Below are 19,467 nucleotides of genomic sequence, written 5' to 3'. Positions count from 1 at the left end.
GCAAGTCCTTAACAAAACGCAACACTGCCAGGCACAGAAGAGGAAGTTGTCAGGGGTACAGTGGGCAATGATCTAAGTGGAACGCAACTAATTTATAATATGAACATGGGGCATTCAGAAAGTGTAAAACTATTATTTTGAGATTATACTATTCTGCATTGTTTAAATGTTATTGTCCTTGAATCTTCCTGAAACACTTGCCACCCTTTCCTGCTGCACCAGTGCACCCCTCCCTTTGAGAACTACTGTACACGATTAATATGAATAGGATATAGCAAATGAAGTTTCAATGCCAGCTTTAGGAGTATTAGATGCTGTGCCGATTATAGACTCAAATGATCCTATTGCGCGTTTGGACGTTTAAATATTTGAAAAACTAATTTACAAAAAAGGAGGGGTCAAAATGACCTCTCAAAAGTGGCTAGCCCCTTCCCCCACCATGTAGCACGACCCCTATGCTTGCTGAACCCCTACATTCACTTAAAAGAAAAAACACTTTTCACATACTCAGAATGCATCTCATTTATTATATATATCAGCGGTTCTTGATCTCACTTCATATCTGTTGGTTGGCATACATGGGTTGGGAAAAAGAACTTCCATCAAAATCATACTAGGACTTATTTCAGAGAAACTGTGTTTAGGATCAGAGTGTTAATATGAAATACATCATTATTTCTCTTTCAGGAATATGTGAGGCAAAGCTCACCCACACAATAATAAGCTTTACTCCCTTCGTGTGCCCCCCTTTTCTGGTGCTGACAGCAAAATTTGCAGAATTTTAACAGCCACCTTTGTAATGTGCCATTTACTGGTAATTTCAAGCAGCAGAGCCATAGCTTAGTGATAGAGCATCTGCTTTCCCCTTCAGAAGGCCACATGTTCGATCCCTGGCTTCTCCGGGCTAATCTGAGAAATTCTTTTCTCTGAAGCCTTGGAAATAAATGATGTGACAAGCAGTGCATTTGCCACATTTATATCCTACCTTTCCTCCAAAGAGATGGAGGTGGCATACATTCTCTTCCTCCACATTTTATCCTCAGAACAACCCTGCGAGGTAGGTTATGCAGAAACACTGTGACTGGTCCGAGGTCACCCAGTGAGTTTCATGGCTTAACAGCAATTTGAACCCTAGTCTCCCAGATCCTAGTCCAACACTAACCACTACATCACGCTGGCTCTCTCACTGTAGGATAGATGTTGTAAACTAGCTATTTTTTAATTTCCATGTTAGGAAACTTTTTTTAAAAAAAAGGTCTGGCAAGAATTATGCGTTTGTAGTTATTATGACTTGCTCCTTTTGCATTTTCCTTTTGTCACAGGGCTAACAGCTCTGAATTTGCAAAACAAAAAATACTAATTGCAAACCATTTTCCCTAAGCAAGTAACTGAGCTGCCATTTGTCCTGATGGTGTATGTGTCAGTACCTGAAGGAGCGTCTCCACCCCCCATCGTTCTGCCCGGACACTGAGGTCCAGTACCGAGGGCCTTCTGGCGGTTCCCTCGTTGCGAGAAGCCAAGTTGCAGGGAACCAGGCAGAGGGCCTTCTCGGTGGTGGCGCCCGCCCTGTGGAACGCCCTCCCATCAGATGTCAAAGAAAAAAACAGCTACCAGATTTTTAAAAGACATCTGAAGGCAGCCTTGTTTAGGGAGGGTTTTAATGTTTAATAGATTATTTTATTTCATTTTTCTGTTGTAAGCAGCCCAGAGTGGCTGGGGAAACCCAGCCAGATGGGCGGGGTATAAATAATAAATTATTATTATTATTATTTATTATTATTATTATTTCAGTACCAGCACTGGACTGTATGAACACAAGTGTTGCCAGTGCTGATCGGTTATGCACCACGGATACTTCCAAGCCAGTAATGACCTACGGTAAATAACTAGAATAGATTAGTACTGAGCAACTTCTCATATTGCAAAGCAGATGCAAAAGGGGAAATGCAAGTGACTCTTGCTTCCTTCACCTGTTTGTAATACAAGACAGCCCTTCAGTTTGGATGAAATATAGAACCTCATCACCTGGCTCTACACAGTAGGGTTTGCGTTCAAGAAATTCAGGATTAGTGCACTCAGTAATGTTCTCTAGGGCAGACGGAAGCTTCATTTATATGACTGTTTCAAGCAAGAACCAGGTTTCCTAAAACATCCCAATATATTCTCTGTACAGTTATACTGGTATTTCATGGGAAGCACTTGCTTTTCTTTTACCTTTGTAGTTTCCATTCCCTACCCCAATTCTTTTTGCTTGCATTTAACAGCTCATTTGATTTCATACCAGTTTGTCAACTGCCCTGGTTTTTAATTTAGCTTGGCCTCTACCCCAAAACATAAAAAGGTGGTTGGCCTGAGAGTCATTTATTAGCTTTTTTTTGTATTTTATTCAGTGAGTTTTTGTTTGCTTTTTAGATATGCAGTGAAATCCTATGTTTACTCGGAAGTTAAGTCCCACTGAACTCAGTGCTTGCTAGTAACCATGTTTAGAATCACAGCTATAATAGCTATGCTATTCCAATGACAGGCGGTTGTTGTGCATCGCATCTCCAAGCTCCCACCTTCAGGAAGTTACATAAAATCAAGAAGCTATTACAGGCAAGAAGGCTTCGTTTAGAAAATGGAAGTTTTCCAAATGAGGAGAAGGAAAAGCAACACAAACTTAGGTGAAAGAAATGCTACCAACCAATAAGAGATGCTAAAGAAGAATTTGAGCACATTGCTAAAAACATAAAAAACCAACAACAAAATCCTTAAATGTATCAGTATCCTGTTTCGCCACCCGAGGTAAAATGGGAAGTGCCAGCCCCCACTTCCATGCTTCCCACCATGCCGGCAACACCACTGCACCACCCATCACTAGCAGAGAAGCCATGCTGGAATCAGTGCCTATTTTTTATTATTTATTTATTTCCCGCCCATCTGGCTGGGTTTCCCCAGCCACTCTGGGCGGCTTCCAGCAGAATATTTATAGCAAGATCACTTGTGCTCCATGAGATCTCATGAAATTTCAGCGAAATCTTCTCAGATCTCACCGGCAATCAGCACTGCTTCTGTGCAGGGTGGGTGGGGCACCCATGGGGGCATTGCTTCAGGGGCTTCTACCACCTGAGATAGCTGCTTCACCCTGCTTCACAGGTGAGCCAGCCCTGTTCAGGACAGATAAAAGAAAGTAGTTCTTTACACAGTGCATAGTTAAACTATGGGATTTGCTCTCAACAAGAGGCAGTAAAGGCCACCAACTTGGATGGCTGGAGGGTAAGGTTATCAACACCTACTAGCCACAATGGCTATATTCTGCCTCTACTGTGAGAGGCAGTACGTCTCTGAATACTAGTTGCTGGAAATCACAAGTGGGCAGTGGGCTGTTGCACTCAGGTCCTGCTTTTGAGCTTGCCATGGGCATCTGTTTGGCCACTATGAGAACAGGATGCTGAAAGAGATAGGCCCCTGGCCTCATCCTGCAGCCTCTTCTTATGTACAGCAAACCTTCTGGCAACTTTAATGGATCCTCTCATATTTATTCACAGAAAGGTTAACATAATTCTCCAGGTATTATATACAGAATCTTCAACTTCATTTTCTTACCTTATAAAATTATCGGTGTGGTGTTCCTTTCAAGTACAAAAAGCACACACTACATCAGAAGTAAAGAGACATCACAGAAACGGCCTTCATTTATCTCTAATCTGACTAGTAATTTATAACTTCAATGCCTATGCTTTTAAAAAGATACACACACTACAAAAACATGTGGTAGTTTGACACAAATTGCTCCAACACATTTCTGTCTGCACTGTCCATAAACAGTACTTCCTTCTTGGTTTTTTTTAAAGCCTAGGTAGGTGCATCTGCTAAAGCTGGTTTCCTATACAAACAGGAATAAAGGCACTTTTGATGAACATCAAGTGGTAATTTTAAAACCCAAAATAGAAGTCACAAATGTGGTCACTTCCATTTAATAGACAGACATCGCCAGCACAGCCAGAATGAGGCACAATTTTATTTGTGCCACACTATCATTCTACTTTGTTCTACTCTTCCAGAAGTATACTTTAGAAAGCCTATTGTTCTTCAATGGCTTACATGGTTCTTCAATGGACTCAGCATGCCAGTAAGATTAATGCATTGTTTGCATTTTAAAAAATATTCAGGGACTGGCCTTTTTTTTTTAATATAATTCTGACATATAAGGACAATTCCTGAGAAATCCTGAGAGCTGAAATGACAGTGGTAGAAAGAGGTAGAATTGCTTTGACTCGTACAGCAGAAGACCCACACAACCATAACAATCAGTATGTTCAAAATTCAGATTTATAAATAGTTTTCTAGAACATATGTACAGACCTTTAAAATTGCTTACTTTTGAATAATTGTTGCATGGATGTGGAAAAAGACCATATGGAGAACTTCTGGGTGTTACAACCTCCACAAGATAATCTATGCTGCATCCTTCATAATGTTAATGATTTTCCCATCAGATGTGAGTCCAAATGTTAATGATTTCCCCATAAGATGTGAGTCCAATTTACTTTTACTTTTTACTTTTTTACAGATCACAATGCTTGCTGAAGTCTCCCCCCCTACAATTTGCATATCACATAATTACCAGACCACACAATGTTCTTACTCATTCACACCAGGTATTCACAGTTCAGGAAACTGCTCACAAGAAGATGTCAAGTGGATCAGGAGAATTCACAGGCTAATGGCTTTAAAAACGAACACATTTTATAGATATATTTCTAAGGTGTGCAAGTGGTTGTGAGCAGAAATATGAGAAAAATAAGCAGCTTCACATTCAATACAAAATATCTTCATTCTCCTTTGGTGACATCAGCTTTCAGGCTTCCTGCTGTTGGTCTTGTTTAGGTGATCAAAGCTACTTTGGAGCATAGATAGGGAATTCTTCAGCTACAGAAATAAAATCCCACAAGAATTAGGCAGTGAATTGTTTCTAAAAAGAGATCTAATTACTTTTCAGCAGAACCAGCTCCAGGATTGAGGGGACCCTCAACATGGACTGCCTTCCCTTGTCCGTGTCCCCATGGGATTACATGGTCTATTCTCTTCATATTTATTTCCACCAGACAGGTAGGTATTTGGGTACCGAAAATGAGTGCCAGATGATTGTGGGCAACTAAAATGGCAGTGGCCCAGTGTTGACTGGGCTCTGGAAAATGGGGGTCGGGGCAGCAGTGTAAATAACATCAGCTGCACTTGGTACTTGGGAAGCTGCCCCAAAATGCTGCTTTGTGTTGCCGACCCTGCCCCACACTAATAGTTATGTACTGTACTAACAGAGTGCTTACTACAGATGAACTGCAACTGTATTTTAAGGGCGCGGAACCCAAACAACTAGGCACAAGTCAAAGGAGATCTACTTAAACTGAATGCCAGAAATGAACCAGAAGGAAGACAACCCACCTAGAAGGAAGACAACCCACCTAGTGGCAACCTGAGAATCCTCAGTTGTGTGTAACATGTAACAACAAGCATAACCATCTGTAAAACTCTCTATTGATCAGCCATCTGTCATGGATGCTTCCTTATCTGAGATTCCTGCATTGCAGGGGGTCCGACTAGATTTGGTCTCTTCTAACTCTAAGATTCTATGATTGCAGCATCAGCAGAATCTGCTCTGAAGTACCTACAGGCAACAGAGTGGCATGGGTTTTCTCAACTCTGCTTTCATACATAAAAGAATTAAGCCCATTCTCTAATCTACCTTTTACCAAATCTGAAATGTGTGTGTGAGGTTGTTGAGCTTCATTCAGTAGAACTTGCAATTCTTTAAATAATATAGTTTTTAAAGACATGTTTCCTTTGTTTTACTGGGATGCAAAGAAAGTTCTTTTTAATAAGGAGTACTGTGATGAGCACCGCAACCCCAGAGTCGGTCACGACTGGACCAAATGGTCAGGGGTCCCTTTACCTTTACCTTTATTGTCTCTTGGTCACCTTTACTATTGCTCCATTTCATTAGCACACAAACAAACATTGTGGCAAATCTTAAACTTCAAAGCTTCCTTAGTTCTTACATATTCATAGCAGCCCTGGAAGTATCTCAAGCTCTTGAATATTAATATTCTCTTTCTCAAGCAATATCAAATCAGTTTTTTTTGTATCCCATTTTCACTAGTTAATACCTGAAAGCCTGAGGCCATAGCATCCAAATACGGCAGTGATTTATTCATTCTTTTATTAGCAAAGCACTCAAACTCTTAATTTTTCCACACATCCCACGTTTCATTTTCACATGTACGGGGGCCAAATAATAGTAAGAAACAGCAACACCCACCTGTTCAAGCAGCGCTATGGAGTCCCTCAGAACTCCTTTCACATGCTGGACTTGATCTTTGTCCTGCTGGTGAGTTTTTTCTCTTGATGCCACATTAAGGGCTAAACTGAGAAGAGAAAATGCAGGGATAAGTAGCTGCCTTACAGTACTTAAAGAAGGTAGTCCCATTCTTTAATTTGCTTTGGCCTAATTAACACATTACTACCATAATCTCTGTACATGTTTTCTGATCAGATACCAGCCTTGCAAAACACCGCAGGGCTGGCTCAGGGAGGGCAGCCTGAGCAGTGCACCCTGGGTAATCACTCCGACAGCCCCCTCTTCCACGCTACGCCCCTGCCCTCCTCAGGTGCTCTTGCATGGCTGGACTGTGTCCTTGAATTGAATTGTAATATTGTCTTAATTGCCTTAATTGTATAGACACCTCTGAATTTACCTACTGTACAAATGTATGGATTGTATTTGTTGCTCAACTCACTTTTGCCTCTACTCCCCATAAGAGAATGCAGCCTTTGGACTGAAAAATATTCCTGTCATAAAACAAAGGCTGAGCAGCTTCCCTGAAAGCCACCTAATGCATTGCTGTCTAAAGTGAGATTTGAAGTTGGTGCTTCCTGGGCCTCTTAGCCTCTAAACTACACCAGTTCTGTATTGTGAAGTCAGCAAAACTTTTTTTTTTTCGTATCTTATATTTGACTGATGAGGCATAGTTGAGCATGAGGGTGGGGTGGGGAGAAATCCACTCACTTTACAGATCCTTCTTCCTGAAGCTGAACACGGTAAAATGACTGAGCTGCATGTTCAATCTTGGACAGTTTGAGGAACAACGTCACGTTTAGCAAAACCAGTAGGAGCAAGCTGCAAAGAAAGAAAGAAAGAAAGAAGACTGTTTTTATCACTTTTCCTGTTTCACGTTTATAGCATCACAGTAGTTAAGAGACTAAACAGCAAGGATGGGGAAACTGTGGCCCCTCCAGATGGCCGCTGGACCCCAGATCCCATCAGCCCTAGCCCCTATGCCCAATGGTCAGGGCCAATGGAAGCTGTAGTACAACACCACAAATTCCCCGCCCCTGCTACAGAGACGACATCAGTAGGAAAAAAACATATAAGGTTAGAGAGAAAAGGTCATCTTCATGACAACCTTGGCAAGATGGTTAAGATTTTTCGCTGTGCAAAATAAAATACAATATTCTCATTTTAAAATGTATTGAAAAGAGAGCTAGCATGAGTGAGTGTTGGCATTGTTCAAGCTACGTTAGACCAGGGAGATCAAGGCTAGTCCACAAGCTCTCATCTTAACCTCTACCACACAAAGCTGTTGCCATGATAGCATGGGATATCCCCACCCTGTTAAGCCAACCTTGAAGAAGGGCAGGTTATAAAATTATGATATTTGCCCTGTTTCCTGCAAGTCAAATTCTCAGAGGAGTTAGCCAATCCAGCAATTCAAGCTATTTTACTGAAACTTAAGGTACAGTCATACCTCGGGTTATGAATGCTGCGGGTTGTGCGTTTTCGGGTTGTGGATTGTGCTGAACCCGGAAGTACCGGAATGGGTTACTTCCGGGTTTCGGCACTCACACATGTGCAAAATCACAAAATGACGTCACGCGTATGCGCAGAAGCGCCGGATCGTGTCACGTGCGTGCGCAGATACGACGCTGCTGGTTGCGAACGTGCCTCCTGCACGGATCACATTCGCAACCCGAGGTATGACTGTAACTGCTTTTGGAATGCTTTGCAGTCCCCATTTATATTAGTTTTTTAGATATGCTAACTTTAGTATATGAATGATGTGAATATATTCCACTGCAGATTAGGGAAACTGTCAATTTGGGGTTCTCATTTTCCAGTCTTAAATTCAGTTTGCCACATTTCCACATCAGTCTGTGAACTCTTCCAAAAAAAAAAAAATGCCCTCATGAAAGTTCAGCAGAACCGTATTGCAAATTTCCCCCATTATACATGTTTGTATATTATACCATTTTATGTCCAATTTTTCCTAATCTTCACATTTTTGCAGAAGAAGTTTGAATTTTGAGGAATGGCTGTGTTTCAGTTCTCAAATTGTTTCAGAAGGTGTGGATTAGGGAGATGCCATTTTCAATGTGAACTGAATTGAATTCTCCCCCATTCCTGCTGCACATACAGTCACAATATATGTGAAAATCATTAGCGGGGGGTGGGGGCTGGAGTTGCATGCAGACACAGTGGGATGAAAACATGAGGATAGGAAAGGGTCCCTGACTTTCATTGATCCAGATTTCCTCAAGCTAGTGTCTTCCATGGGTTTTGGACTAGCTCCCAGCAGTCCTCCCCCAAACATTTGGAGGGCACCGGGTGGCGCTGTGGGTTAAACCACTGAGCCTAGGGCTTGCCAATCAAAAGGTTGGCAGTTCGAATCCCTGTGACGGGGTGAGCTCCCATTGCTCGGTTTCATTCCTGCCAACCTAGCAGTTCGAAAGCACGTCAAAGTGCAAGTAGATAAATAGGTACCGCTCCACGCAGGAAGGTAAACGGTGTTTCCGTGTGCTGCTCTGGCTTGCCAGAATCGGCTTTGTCATGCTGGCCACATGACCTGGACATGACATGACAATAACGCGAGATGAGCGCCGCAACCCCAGAGTCGGTCACGACTGGACCTAATGGTCAGGGGTCCCTTTACCTATGTTGGGTCAGGGGTCCCTTTACTTATGTTGAGGAAGTCTGCCCTATACTCTTACAGAAAGATTCTGGGAGTCAGGATGACTCCCTGTCTCCACCTGCCAAACCAGCAAAGGATTATGTGTATGTGACCAGGAGCCAGAAGCCAATTCATCACTTGCACCTATATGTCAGTATCCTGCATGTTAAAAATGTGAGCAACCTGGGATTAATTTGACAATGGCTTAGGAAAGCTCCTTTCTGCAAAAGCAACCTCCATGAAATTCACTCAAATGCCACCAGGGAAAAATGTTTCCCCAATATGTTTCACCATAAGAAAAATGAAGTCAAATGAGATGCCAAGAAAGTACTTACAAGATGCTCATTACCACTATGATGGTGATGGTCTTATTTGTAGCATTCCTTTTTGGTCCTATAAGGCAAGAGAAGCAACTATTAAGTCTACTGTATCTATCTTCTTAAACTAGATTAACTTCACCTGAACGTGCATCTTTTCTGAAGAGACTCCCCCCCCCCTTCTCAATGGTGGAGCAGTTCTGGTTCTTGACTGAGCTGAAAGATGCTGCTCATGTATGTAATCGAAATACAAATTTAATGTAGAGTGTGTTTATTTGACATGCACAGCAAGAAGTAGGCAGATAATCTTGTTGCATTAGAAGCTCCTCCAGAGTTGAAAAGGGCCTGAAACATCCACCACTACAATGTAATAGGCAGACTTTTAGTGTAAGAATAGTCTTGCATTAATCTCAGGATTCTACCATGATGGCTGTTGCATATAGATTGATTCCATCATGTGCACATATCTGTCCACTGTCCATTCTTCTACTTGCCTTTGCTCACAATTCCAGCCTACGTCCCGGTAAGCTGGTTTTTCTCTGTCATGGTTACACAACGAGGCCCCTGTGCAACCTCTGCCACAAGTTACAGCCGATGAGACCCACACACAGTTCTGATACCACACAAGTGCACAATTCACTAACAGAGGTGTTACTTTAGGACACTGACTTAGAAAAACCATCTAATCATCCCAAGCAGAATTCCAATATATCCTGGTGTACGTGGAGACCAGGAAAAGTAAAACATGCATCAGCTACAGAAAGAAAGTTATGACCAAAGATAAATTCCATAGGCAACACACTCATCAAGATTTCACAAATCAGAAACAGGAAATTGTGTGATACCCACATAGGATATTTCTATACTTTGCTGTTCTACAACTAGTGCTGGTAAGCCTCTGGCTGGTCAACATACTCCTCCTCACTTGGACACCAATATGTCCTCCTCCTTTTTGTTACTTGCAGCAAACCATAATTTGCCTTTTTTGTCCAAACAGGCAAACTAGGGCTGGTGCTTGCATACAAACCAGGGTAACAAACCAGGTTAGCCATTAGATCAGAACACACCCATGGCATTAGCAGTTGGACTTGTCATCTGATTGCCATCTTAAAGATAAGGTGAGGTATGAAGCACACACTAGACTTACAGAATGACATCAGCACTGAATGCTCTCTTTCACTTGTCAACTTAGGTTTTTCTTGATCCTGGAAAGCAGCAGCACCAGTTTCTACTACACTTCATGAGCTCATTTTCTTTCATCTCCATGGCCATTGAAACAAATAGCCATTATCTTGACCAATATTTGAGTACAAGATTTTTTTGTAGCCACTAAGGGTAAGGGATGCGATTAAAGTTAAGAGTGTATACATTTTCCCTGAAACTGAATTGCCACCCCCTCCCCACATCACTTAGTATAACACTGAGTAAAACCTTTTTTAAAATTCAGATTTCGTGTTCCGGCATGCAAGTATGCATTATAATTGCAGTGAATATATTAGCACAAACACTCTCATCTGAAAAGCTGGAGCACCGGTGAGTGGATTGATTTAAAAATCTAGGAGGCAGCTTAAAACTACTAAAATAATGAAAGGGACCAAACAGTTTTAAGGTTTCTGCAGCACACTCTGTATTGTTTTTCTCTATATTATCTTTCCTTGAATGAAGCTATGCATTAGCAGTTTAGACTCATTTAAAGTTGCTTCATTTAGTTCATTCACCCTTCTTGGAACACTAAACTGTGCCATATGTTCCTCAAAATAGTCATTTATCTTCTAAATCAGCCAGTACATGATCATATGCAATTGACTAGCATATGGAATTTTGAAAGGGCAATTGTGCAACAAGATGAGTTTCAATATCCCAGAAATTAAATGAAACTAAGTCTGATTTCAGAAGAAGGTTTAGATGGTAAGAAGATGGAAGGAAAACACGAACACATACATAAGCATAAATAATGAAAGTCGTCCAGTAGTATCTTGTGAATGACATTTGCAACATAAATCTCAAATACACTGTTGTGCAAACTGCAAAGAAAAGAAAAAGCTGGTCCAATCGCCCCTGTCCTGAAATCTGCATATTTTACACAGATCCTACAAGCAGCTGTAAGCACACATTATGAAGCTGAAGACTAATGAATTGGAGAGGTTTCCAAACGTGAACCAAATTATTTGCAAAATAAAATACACTGTATTTACCAATAGGGTGCTTTGTAAAAATGAGTGAGGTAAAGGTAAAGGGGTCCCTGACCATCAGGTCCAGTCGTGTCCGACTCTGGGGTTGCGGCGCTCATCTCGCTCTATAGGCCGAGGGAGCCGGCGTTTGTCCGCAGACAGCTTCCGGGTCATGTGGCCAGCATGACAAAGCTGCTTCTGGCGAAACACCGTTTACCTTTCCGCCGGAGCGGTCCCTATTTATCTACTTGCACTTTGATGTGCTTTCGAACTGCTAGGTGGGCAGGAGCTGGGACCGAGCAACAGGAGGTCACCCCATTGCAGGGATTCGAACCGCCGACCTTCTGACAGCAAGCCCTAGACTCTGTGGTTTAACCCACAGCGCCACCTGGGTCCCTTAAAAATGAGTAGCTAGTCTTAAATAAATTTCCAAAGGAAAAAGAAGGCACCTTTTATCATATGTGATGGGTGTGTCAGGTAATAAAAGCATTCTAGGAAATGATATATAATGAACTGAAAAATAATGTTTAAAATAACTTATTTTTTTTAAAAAAAACCCAGGAATTGTAGGTACCAATATCCCAAAGGACCAGTAAAGACTTTTTATGTATACAGCGACAGCCACATGAATGTTATTAGCCCAGAGATGGAAATAAGACAAAGTCTCTACCAGGGAAGAATGGCAAATTAAGCTGTTTGGAATATGCCAAAATGGCAAAACTGACCGGAAAGCTCAGCAACCAAGAAGACCAAAACTTTAATAAAGAATGGGGGGGGGGGGTATTTGTAACCTATCTGGGAAACCATTGTAAGCAGATGAAAACATTAGCAGGATTGCAATAACACTTGTGATGTAGCAAATATTATGGACAAAATGGTGCGACTTAAAATATGGATTACTGAATAATATGCAGTTGAAAAGGTAGACAATAGGACCCATGGCGGGGAAGGTGGGAAGTACAGAGATTCGGAGGAATTTCCAAATATGGATATGCATTTTGTATTGTGATAATTTTATTTTTGTAAAACCAAATAAAAATTATTTCAAATAACAATAATAATTCCAAGGCATCTCTGTGTAGCCACTTCCTACACCGACAGTTCAGCACTACAGCACTGGACTTGGAAGCATTGGAGACAGTACCTGCGGGAAAAGGTACAACTTTGCATAGGAGCTGTGTGTGAGCTTGACTGCACCCACCTGCATGTACCCCAGAGATGCCATATTCGGAAAGGCAAAGGAACCGAATGAGCTATGCAGAGGTGCTATATAATGCATGGCTCTCATGCAAACACATCCCTGAAATTCCTTTGGCTTAAGTGAACAGTCAAAACAAATACTCCTGCTTGTAGTACCCACCTCCATCACCACGGGAAGGTGCACCTGTCTCCCCTGAAGAGTACTGTGAAGAACGTTTAGGAAGTATCTCTCCCACATTCCTTTGTAAAGTCCACCTCCTCCTCCTCAAAACACCAAGTTTCACTGGATCCTCCACAGGTTTGTTCATTTCATATTCTTCCATTAGCAATTCCGATTCTGTAATGGAACAACATCCCATTTCTTACTCAGTTTTCATTTTATTTTAACTCAGAAATTCACAACACTCTATACTGACATTTTCCAGGATATTTAAAAGGTGGCCTTTGACTGGAGGGTGTGGGGGGGGAGGAAGAAGCACGTGATGCATTGGGAAACCCAAATGTTACATTCAAGAAGTCACATAGAGAGACAAACCAGTAAAACAGTATCAGGTGCTGGCCTTATTTAAAAAGGGAGTGGGCAAACCAACAGCGAGTAAGGCTTCATTCACAAGGCAGTTTATTAGTACACATAAAAATGAGCAGGCTGGTCTACCTGCAACAAGTAATGCTTTACTGCGGTACATGGGAAATAATTTATCGGAGCCTAAATAAGGTTCTGCTACTGCCCTACTTCCAGGTTATCACAAACAGTTGGTTAAAAGTGAAATAACAGTGTTCTAATGATGCGATGTAGATATACGATGAAAGACAAATGAACAGCTTAATGCCGAGTTCTGATGCTCCATTTTGGACCTTATCATCCAATGGTACTCGATGGGTCACCTCCACATGCTTGCATAAGCAGTGTTCAAGAGCAGATACATCTGCTGGAAGGCTACCAAGAGGTAATCAATAAAGTTAAACGGTCTTTAAACTGTTTCTAAAAGCTGGGAAGGTCCAAGACTGTTCTTAAGCACAATTATTGTGAAAATGCTGCAAATCACACCACCGTGTAGAACTATGCAGTGCTATCAAATATCACAGCTATGAATGCAATTTGGAATCATCAGCAAGGAGGAGACACAGCACTTACCAAGTTGCTTAAAGTTTTCTCCTATCCCACCCCATGTATTTTTCTCTATTATATTCTTGACAAGCCCCCATGGTTGCTTTCTGTATTTCACATCTGAGGAGATCCTGCAGCAAAAAGAATAATAAGGTTAGTAACTGACTGCAATACAAGGAACATTAAGGACAGAGGCATGCTTTTTCACCCACTATCAGAACAATGTTGTCAGTCTTTGCAGCTCAAAACAGCAAACTGTGTACATGAGGCAAAGGCATGGTCACTAGGTAACACCTTCTTCACCCATGCCGGTAGCCAAAAGGAAGAAATGCGTAGAAGACTTGGTCACTTAACACCTCTATGCTGAACACAGTACTTTCGAGTGCACGCACACGCGCGCACGCACACACGCACACACACACACTGGCTTTAAAAGGCTATTGTAGATTACACTGCCAGCTGTAACTTGATGATGAACTCTACTGAAAAGGCAGTTGGAGAAAGCTCACAACACATGTTTATAGGTATGTTCAATCCCCTGGCAAAAATAGAAGCAAAGAAACAAGTAAACGCCTGTTTCTGTCAACAGATAGTTTTCCAACCACCAAAGTAAACAGGGAAGGGAATTTGTGCAAAAGAAATTTGTGCAGAAGAACCAGTTTCACCATACTGAGTGCAGTCGTTTTTGACTGCCTCCAGTTTCCCCATTTAACATTGCCAAATGCCTCACCGTAGTCTGCACTTCTGGCTGGACATGCGAACAATACAATAACTATACACGGTGTAGAAGTAATCGTGGTAAGGTACGTCGTGTGTCACCACCTCTGTGTCTACCCGATAGCAATGATTTTTGTGACTCCGTTTATGCAGGACCTATTAGAAAAAATAAAGATTTTTTTTAAGATTATAGTTCAAAAATAATTGAAATAATGATTTTACGCATGCAAAAACATTTTCCCCTCACCATATTGCAATAAACTTAAAACAGCTGAAACAAAAGGATGCTTAAAACGTCATCGCACAATGGCTTGCTTTGCATGCAACACTAAGACAAACCATGGTTAAGTACAAATAAGTAGCTTAGCCTTATGTCAGAACCAATGTTTGTCTCTACCAGACAAACCATGAGCAGTAAGCCAAGAACATACCTTGTCTACAGCTCATGGTTTGTCTGAAGCAAGACAAACCATAAGCCCAGGTTTAAATGTAATGCTAAGCCAAACCATGGTTTAGCCCTGGGAAGCACAGCAGTAGCAGGAGTGGGGAGAAGTAAAGTGGCCATGACTTTTTCTGTGAGTACGTACACACTTGTTCATTCATACTTAAACATGGTCTATTTTATTATTATGTACAATCCCAGCTAATATAAAGGCTGAGATATACATAAGTGATAATCTATTTCAAAATTAACTATTAAACAGGTATTCTTAATTTGATTCTTTTAAATATTTCATTATTACCATTTACTTTATTTTGAAACAAAGATACGGCAATACTAACTTGAATCTACAATTCAATAAAACATGCTCACTTGTCAATAAAATGGATCCATTATTAAGCTTTCCCCTTGTTCTTACATATTTTGCCCATTTGGCCGTTGCTATAGGATCCCACACTTTACAAACTTGGTGTTTTAGGCAACTTCCATACTTGGCATAAACTAATAACCCCCAACAGAGTTTTGTACCTGCTTTTCTGTTGCAGTTGTGAATTTTCCAACAAGTGGATTGTTGAGCCCAATAGTGTAAGTCATGGTCCTCAATTGATTGCCTCCAATGTCTCTGTTCCAAGGAGTTGTTACAGCATCTAAACCCAAAACATGTAATCAATCACGTCTAGCCATTTACACATATCATCATGATCCTTAAACTTTTTGAAAGTGACTGGAGGAAACAAAACTACCCAGGAATCATAGGTCACTTGTCTCACACCTTGCATATCCATCTATGTGTGTAAAACGAGTTAAAATATGCAGCCATCAAGATATAGTCATTTCTGATAAACAATAATGAGTTTTTTGTCACTGGTTGCAATATGTATCCATCTAACTATAGAACTATACAATATAAGGAGCTTGGATCTGTTGTCAATAGTGATGGCATATGTCAAGGTCTCTCCCTAACCCATTTCTAACATTCCTAACATTTCTCTGTTCTCCCCAATGGTGGCCACTTATGCGGAGTGGGGGTAGGGAAACACAGCAATATGAAAGAAGTAGGTTATACTGCATGTAAAGAAGAAGAGGAGGAGGAGGAGGAGTTTGGATTTGATATCCCGCTTTATCACTACCCAAAGGAGTCTCAAAGCAGCTAACATTCTCCTTTCCCTTCCTCCCCCACAACAAACACTCTGGGAGGTGAGTGGGGCTAAGAGACTTCAAAGAAGTGTGACTAGCCCAAGGTCACCCAGCAGCTGCATGTGGAGGAGTGAAGACGCTCACCAGATTATGAGTCTACCGCTCTTAACCACTACACCACACTGGCTCTCGAGAATAAGGGAGAATAAGTGACATAATTTGTCATCGTTGGTACGGTAGCAGCCCAAGAGGACAAGAAAATCCTGAATCAGTTGAGAGGGGATACAGGCAAAAATACATCACTGCTCCTTGAAAAAGGGGGATACACTTGCAAAGAAGGAGCATCTACAGTGGCAAAAGCTCTCGAGAAAGGAGAGCATTCTAGGTGTTTACTTTACAGAGAAAACTATCATAAGAATAACCAGCATCCAGTTGCGGTTTCAGATCACAGTGTGTTGGCCCCTAGGGTTGCCATACATCTGGAAAGCTCAACAACATTTGTGTCTCAAATAAACAAACTGATTATTCCATGAGAGGGTATAAAGCAGGCACCCCGAAACTTCGGCCCTCCAGATGTTTTGGACTACAATTCCCATCTTCCCCGACCACTGGTCCTGTTAGCTAGGGATCATGGGAGTTGTAGGCCAAAGCATCTGGAGGGCCGCAGTTTGGGGGTGCCTGGTATAAAGTTATTTCAATGTAAATTTTAAAAGGAATAATACTTCACCTGTTATGTTTCTGCTACTAAAATATCTCTGCATGAAATGGGAATTAGTGAAAAGCATTTCAAACAGCCTATCTGCACCAATGCGGAAAACACGATTAATAAAGAGTTTTCCATGTAGGTCGCTCTCAGGGAATGTTTCCTCATCTGTGGGAGGGGAAGTGTACAAAGCAGAGGTTAGGCAAACAGGCGTCAAAACACAGTAAAACATACGCAAAGGAAAACAAACATTTCTTGCAAAATTCAAATTTAGCACACCACTCTAGAACAGTAAATTGTCTCTAGAGTAGACTTGTGAGACCATCTGCTATCTTATTAAGAACGTAAGAAGAGTCGTACATGAACAGATAAAGCTTAACCGCACCCCATGAAGCTGTACAAGCAGGAATGTCAATACATGATGCCAAGCGTTAGAGGAAAGAAGCATTTCCTTCATCTTACACCAAGGCTCAAGGCTTTGAGAGAATGACACCTGGTAACTGACTCTTGTGCTAAACAGCAAGAGGATTGCTGCTCTCTGCTCTCTGTTAGGTTTATGTCTGCCAGTTCGGCTTGGCAAGGGAGAGAGAGAGAGAGAGAGAGAGAGAGAGAGAGAGAGAGAGAGAGAGAGAGAGATTGAGAGAGAGAAATAAAGCTCAAAAGTATGGGGAATTTCCTTTAATGCCCTTAGCAACAGTGCATATGGAACCAAGCTACTTAAGGGCCTGCCTAAATCCATATGAACCTGCCAGGGATTTGAGAACAGCTACAAGGACTTGCCTCATTTTCCCACCAGGAAGGAAGGTTAAGCTGACAGGGAAAGGGGGCAGGACCTTTTCTGCAACGGCTCCATGGCTATGGCACTCCCTTCCCTGAGATATACAATCAGCCCCCTCCTTGGTAGTGCTTAGATGGACTTTTTTAAAGGATTGTTTTTAGGCAGTAGCCTTCATTTATAATCTTATACTGATATGGCTGGCCGTGATATATTGGGTTTGTTTTTTTTTAAAAAAACGGATGTTATTATTACAATTATGTTGTTTACATTTATATATTTTGTATTATTTTTGATGATTTCTAACCTGATGTGGGAAAAGATTATGGCAGCTAAATTCTCTCTCTCTCTCTCTCTCTCTCACACACACACACACAGTGTGAAGGGGAATATATGCAATGGCATGATAGCAGCACTGTCTGCGATATGTAAGAGTGAAGAAAGAATTACTGAATTGATTCTCATTCTCCAAAAGTAAAGTAAAAGTAAGTCGGACCTAACATATTTTGGTGATGAGGGAAGAAAAGAAAAGAAAAAGAAAAGAAGAGGAAAAGTATCCTTCACCTTGTCCCCAATACTGAGAGAAATCAGGACCATAGTACAAAACTGAGATGTGGTGCTTGTGCAGTGGAGTCCATATAGCAATGACTGCTGAAAGCAAATACCACAGAGAGGAATCCGAGATGGTGCAATGTTCTGTATACTAACAATAGACAAGTACTGCAATATCCTAAAATATCCAGGCGTGGTAATTAGAGGCAAACATCGACCCACATGATAAATGCAAGTGAATACAATGGAAAGTGTTTCATTTTCCACATGATCTACAGTCATGCTCACTGCATTTAGAATTTGAAAAAGTATATCCATTCAAACTAGCAAAGAATGGGGCAAGAACACTTTTGTGCTGCTGTAATCAAAATCAGGAAATTAAACTTAAAAGTACTAAGGCACAGAATGTCAGTCCATTCATAATGACAAGGTGCACATGTCACTGGAGACTTTAATATAGAGATATGTCTCTTAGCCCACTAATCACAAGCAATTACTCGCTCTGTGCAGTTGCTCACACTGCCAGAGAGGTGTGTTGGCAGTATAGAAACGAAAAGGAACAAACCACAAGGTAAGGAAATGTTTCCTGACAAGTTTCAGTGTTTATCTTGCAAAGAATATTCCTTGGGTTGTTGTTTTGGTTACACATTAATAATAATAAAATGCTTACCCTTATAAAGAGCTGAGCTGCTTGCAGAAAGGAGACCTATATAATGGCCCCTGGGGAACACACTGAGCCTGTGCACATTCACTGCATTCCTATATCCCTGTGATCCCTGCCAATGGGCACTCATGTAGGAAAAAACAGTATTCACTAATAACCCTTCAGTGGATGACACAATATGGATTGCATCAAATGGTCTTCATAGCAGAAGGCTCTTTGATTTAGCAGAGGCTTTCATCAATAAAATGGGAATGGTGGATTTTGTTGATTCTCCCTTTCACTGCCCCACCTCCCATGCTGTTCTGAAGGGTTCTCCAGCACTGGAGCAGATTGAAAGGCAAATTAGCAAAAAAAAATGCCTTGCTGTTTGGTTGATGGCAGCTTCTGCTTGATCAAAGTGCCTTTCATTCAGCAAAGAGACACCATTGTATACAACCCTCCATTTCAGCTAACTGGGGGTGAGTGTTTCATAGCTATATTTAAGTTACAGGGAACCAGGCAGAGGGCCTTCTCGGTAGTGGCACCCGCCCTGTGGAACACCCTCCTACCAGATGTCAAAAAGAAAAATAACTACCAGACTTTTAGAGGACATCTGAAGGCAGCCCTGTTTAGGGAAGCTTTTAATCTTTAAGAAATTAGTGTATTCTAATATTTCTGTTGGAAGCCACCCGGAGTGGCTGGGGAAACCCAGCCAGAT

At 41.4% G+C, this 19,467-nt stretch overlaps 1 protein-coding gene across 3 annotated transcripts in view; it reads right to left on the bottom strand.

Annotated features, from left to right (window-relative positions):
* Positions 1–1,721: 1,721 nt before the first annotated feature.
* Positions 1,722–19,467, bottom strand: part of GRAMD1C (GRAM domain containing 1C) — a 57,739-nt gene continuing 39,993 nt past the window's right edge. For all 3 annotated transcript variants that reach the window (XM_060273745.1, XM_060273744.1, XM_060273746.1), the window contains 9 exons: positions 16,804–16,947; positions 15,468–15,586; positions 14,511–14,653; positions 13,808–13,911; positions 12,833–13,009; positions 9,320–9,377; positions 7,046–7,156; positions 6,299–6,404; positions 1,722–4,911 (listed from right to left, as the gene is read on the bottom strand). In XM_060273745.1, the coding sequence (XP_060129728.1) occupies positions 4,834–4,911; positions 6,299–6,404; positions 7,046–7,156; positions 9,320–9,377; positions 12,833–13,009; positions 13,808–13,911; positions 14,511–14,653; positions 15,468–15,586; positions 16,804–16,947 (1,040 nt within the window). In that variant the 3' untranslated portion in view covers positions 1,722–4,833. The remainder of the gene's footprint in view (positions 4,912–6,298; positions 6,405–7,045; positions 7,157–9,319; positions 9,378–12,832; positions 13,010–13,807; positions 13,912–14,510; positions 14,654–15,467; positions 15,587–16,803; positions 16,948–19,467) is intronic.

This window comes from Zootoca vivipara, chromosome 4, assembly GCF_963506605.1.
Source record: "Zootoca vivipara chromosome 4, rZooViv1.1, whole genome shotgun sequence".
NCBI lineage: Eukaryota > Metazoa > Chordata > Lepidosauria > Squamata > Lacertidae > Zootoca > Zootoca vivipara.
Note: the sequence above shows the minus strand (reverse complement) of the source record. Positions and strands in the feature narration are given on the sequence as shown.